This window comes from Vigna unguiculata, chromosome 3 (genome assembly GCF_004118075.2).
Source record: "Vigna unguiculata cultivar IT97K-499-35 chromosome 3, ASM411807v1, whole genome shotgun sequence".
Classification (NCBI taxonomy): Eukaryota; Viridiplantae; Streptophyta; class Magnoliopsida; order Fabales; family Fabaceae; genus Vigna; species Vigna unguiculata.
Window position 1 is genome coordinate 45,081,458 of NC_040281.1, and position 5,000 is coordinate 45,086,457.

General features: G+C 35.7%; 1 protein-coding gene across 1 annotated transcript; it reads right to left on the reverse strand.

Annotated features, from left to right (window-relative positions):
- Window positions 1-2,101: 2,101 nt before the first annotated feature.
- LOC114176594 (3-ketodihydrosphingosine reductase) lies at window positions 2,102-4,141 on the reverse strand. The gene is made up of 5 exons (XM_028061677.1): window positions 3,668-4,141; window positions 3,310-3,569; window positions 3,140-3,233; window positions 2,903-3,014; window positions 2,102-2,670 (listed from the first exon to the last, which is right to left on the reverse strand). The coding sequence occupies exons 1-5, from the start codon at window positions 3,801-3,803 to the stop codon at window positions 2,475-2,477; spliced, it is 798 nt and encodes a 265-aa protein (XP_027917478.1). The 5' UTR covers window positions 3,804-4,141; the 3' UTR covers window positions 2,102-2,474.
- Window positions 4,142-5,000: the final 859 nt, after the last annotated feature.

Sequence of the window (5,000 nt, forward strand, 5' to 3'; positions counted from 1 at the left end):
ATATATATATATATATATATATATATATATATATATATATATATAAATCATTATCAGCATACTCTAATATGAAATCTAAATATCTGTCATCATACTAAATTAACACCTCTTTGTCCATCTCAATAATAAAATAGTGGATGCAAATATGGCTAAATCACCAAAATTTCAATAAAGAATTGTTTATTTATTTATTTTCATGAACATTATCTTTTTTAATGAAATTATATCATTTAAGTGTAGATGAAGTTTAAATACATTATTTAGTCCCTATAAAAATTAAAATTTAAAATATATCTCTAGAACTGTCAAAATGAGTTAGAACCCGCGAGCCAAAACCCAGCTTACCACGAGTTTGGTCTGGTTTGGGTTGAATTTTTTTTTTAAATTTTAATATGGATTGACTTTTAACCCAGCTCACGTAGAACCTGACTCACTCGAATTGAACCTGTGGTGAGCCTTGGCTCACCAATCCGTAAATAAATGGTTATACAAGTATTTTTTGTTAAGTTAGACTTTGTATTTGGGTCATGTTAGGTTGTTTTTTTTAGCCAACACATAGATAATTTTTATTTTTGTCATTTTGGTTTTTATTTGAATTGTATTAAAATTTATTTAGATTTTAATTAGAATTATAATCTAGTTTTGACTAAAAAAAATTTGTATTTTTTTTAATTAAGTGAACCCGTGAGTCAACCCGTTTAACCCTCTAACCCGCGGTAGGCCAGGTCGAGTTGGAATTTTGTTGACTCGCTAATAAGTGAGAAGAGTTGGGTTGACTCACTAAGTGATCAACCCGTGCTGGGTCGAGCCGGGTCAAGCCGAGTTACCCATTTTGACAGCTCTATATATCTCTCAACAGTATTGAAGATCTCACATCAATTAGAAATAACACAAGTTTATTATACATAAGTTAATGCAAACGTCATCTTACAAATTGATTTTGAAGGATTAAGTTAGACTTAAAATTTATTTCTTAACATAGTATCAAAATCATGAATTAAAGTCTATCATAACTATATTTATTATTTGTTGAGCTTTTCATATCAATTGTCATTAGGTCAGACCATTTATTAATGTTTAGTCCACCTATATCTATCTCAACATAGATAAATATATCGAAGTTTACACATTAAAAAAGAATAAGAACAAATTTATAATATATAAATAAAGACGACCTTATCTTACACACTTATTGATTTGATAACATTAAATTAAAGTCCATCTCACAATAAATAGAAATATAACTCAATTGATTGTAGTTAATGATATTTATTATTTTTGAAACAATTGCGGAATGGAGAGTGTTAATCCGACAATTGTCTCCCCGTAATTAATCGCATAGAATTGCGAAGATTTCGGGTATGGCCTAGACGGGGACTATTTGATGTGAACCAAAGATGTGGCAACAAGACCTTAATCTTTGATTTTAACTAATATCTTTAGTTTGAGTGGAAGTTTAGGGTTTAATTTTGTTTTGTGGTTGTGGATATTTGATCTGTCTGTGATAGCAGTAGTACAAGGGAATTGAGAAGTCAACAGAGGCATTAATGAGAGAGTGGCATGACACGTTGCTGTAATTAAACTTTTCAGATACGAGTCGGGGACCTGGCATATGACATGATTCATAGCTACCTTACCAATCATCATATCATATCATATCAAAAGCATCTCCAATCATGCAACGCGCATCATCACCAACCATTTCATGTGGTGGAACCCTGCTTCTCGTCATCAACTACTGTTCCCATTCCTATTCCTTCTAGCTGTCATTTCCATTCTTTTTGGAAAATCAATTCAACACCTTGCTTTTTCCCACTTTCTTTCTTTTATTCATTCTTACACACACTTGCATAAACCAAACAATTCTTCTCAAGAGTAGTAGCCTCAAAATAACACCACTTAAACAACCTTTAATTTATACTTTTAACAGATTCAATTCAATTCAAGCACAGCAACTCCGTACACAGTTTTTCTGTGTCCAAAATTAGAACACGAATTCCTGCTATTATCCATGCAATCATGTCCCCATCTCACCCCTTAACTTTTCCACACCTGGGACCCATACCTCCCATCCTAAGCAACTCGACCCATTATGGACAAATTACTCATTAACCACGATTTTCTAAATGACAAATATAATCTGACAAAACACAATAATCCAAAACCAAATTAGCACACAAAGGGACGATGACATCACACGCTAATATAATACATCATTTTCTTCTTCTTGTTTTTTTCTTTCTCAATCTCTACAACAAAAACAGTAATTACTTAACTCACCCAAATTAACAATCTCTGTACACATAGGTAGCAAAGCAAGCACACCGAGAAGAAGCCCCCCCCAAAGAGGTGATTGGAAAATCATAGATGAAAAATGATTGGCATTGGACCGTATAGTGTAGGAGAGGAGAATGTAGTATGGTATAGAGTGAAAAAGAAATAATTGAGGGGGGACATGAAATTAATAGGAGTGACTAGAAGAATCTGGCAGAAGGGGAACGAAGATCCATCTCCTGGGTCCATGCGTTCCGGTCCTGGACGTGCAAGTGCCAGAAGGTTTGAGCCAGTGCGTCCGGGTCCATTGTACTCTCTCCTCCTCCTCCCATTACTCCACTGCTTTGCTCCCCCGATGAATTACCCCTCTGCAATGACGTCGTCAATGTTGCTCCTCTGCCCCACAACATGCAAATTCATCCGTCAATACCTCAACCTCCATTAACATCATCCATCGTTTCTTTCTTTTAACCAGTGTAATTTCTAAACACATTACTCAAGACAGTTATATTTTCCAAACATCATAAATTAACCAAACAATTATTGTTGAACTGCTACATCCCATGTTATGAAGCCTTTTCCAGACTAGTAGTATATATGCAATGTTGGCAAAAGAAAAGAAAGGAACCTGGGTGGGCCAATAAGACCGTCGATGATAACATGAGCTACGTGCACTCCCTGAGGCTGAAATTCCTTGGCCAAACATTGCGACAGTGCTCTCAAAGCAAATTTCCCACAGCCTGTCTCATCTCCCCATTGGGTCCAGTGTTCTCACAGATTCAATTAATTCAACTCAATTTAATTATTCTAGAAGAAGAAGGAGGAGGAGGGGAGTGAAAAGAAAAGATATATAATTGATATTTACATAGTTCGGAGTATCCAGCAATGCCGTTGAGAGACGTGGAACAGCCGGTGAAGAGAAGGGTTCCCTTTCCTCTTTCAACCATGCCGGGCAGCACCTTAATTATATATAGAGTTGGTGAATGAAGGTGGCGATGTAAGAAAAGCACAGTGAGTGAGTATAAGAAACGGTACCTGTTGAGCGCAGTGAAAGGCACCGACAGAAGAAACGGCAAGGGATTTGTGGAAGGAATCGATGCGAAGGTCTTGGAAGGAGGTGGGGTAAGAAGATAAGGGTTGGTATGCATTGTAGACGAGAATTTCGACGAATCCCAGAGACAGCACTCCCTCGAATGCCTCTCTCACGCTTCGGGAATCGGAACAGTCTATTCTTATGGCGAAAACCTGCGCCTTCTCTTCCCTCGCTATTTCGTCCGCGAATCTCGACAATCTCCCTGTACTTAGTTAATTACTTACTTCATTTGTATCTGTCGTACCATAACATATGATAAGAGAATATATAATAGGAATAATAATAAAAGTGGTTACGGACCCAGGTCACGAGCGAGGATGGCGACGGTGTAGCCTTCGTGAGCGAACTTGCGAGCGATGGAGAGACCGAGGTTGGGGCCCACGCCGACGATGGCTGCAATGCCTCGTGAGGAAGCGGAGCTGGCCATGTTTCGCATCTCTGTATGAGAATATGGTTTAAGAAATTGAAGTTTGAAGGAATAATTAAGAGTGGGAATATTATATTATGGAAGGGTTTGGTTTGGTGGAATGAAGAAGAGTGAATAAATGTAGTGAGATATTTAAGTAGTGGAGTGGAGTGAAGATGATGAGTAGTAGGGTGGTTGTGTCTGAATCATTGCCTCCCTTACAACCAGCATTCGCTTACCCTCCTCACTCTTCTTTCTTTCTCTACTACTTCCTCTCAACGTCACTTGCCCCATTCCTAACCATAAATATTACTGCTTTTTTCTACATTCATAATCACACAACCCTAATTTTTTTTATTTTTTTTATAATTTTTCTTAAGAAATGCACTTCTTGAAATTTTTATTCAAATATATCCCAGTACTAAGCAATGATTGATACCAAGACGGTGAAGGAAGATGTACTCCTATTGTATTTATGGTATGATGATACGAGTCACGAGTCACGAGTACGGTAGAATATTTTAAAAGAGTAATATCTCGTTCTTTTTCTAGCAACTACTACATAAGTTATTATTTTATTTTATTGTAACCTTTTATTTATATTTATATTTATTATTATTATTACTATTTGGTTCCTCACCACTTGCGGTTCCAGCTCGGTGGCAGGAACATTGCAGATGTGGTGTTTAGTTGCAGACACGGTGTTCCAGTTCAATAATTATTCACAACAGAACATCATTCATGTCTTGGAACTCAAAGACAACACTACTTCGCTGAAAGTATCGGTTATGTGAACTGTCGGTTCATGCCCTCGCTCCATACAAATATTATCATACAACTTGGACAAACACAACTCAAGTATATTATCCAACATTCACGTCAGGGCTACTCATTTAGGTTTTTTTTTTTTTTAACATTTTTGTTATGTTCCAAAATCTTAGTTTATAAATGAGGTAAGAAAATGTTTTATATGAAAATAGTAAGTTTGGTTTATTAATTATAAATATTTTTTTATGATAAGCTGATACAAAAAATATGGTGATATATATAGGAATATGTGGTAGATGTTATTAGTATTTTGTTAATGAAAAAAAGTTAAATCCACACCCTTTTTCACTCTCTTCTCAAATCTGTTAAAGTCAATATTATAATCTTTTCTTATAATTTTATCATTGAGTCGTCTATAACTAATATGATTTCTTTTGTTCATTTTTTATATCAATTTTA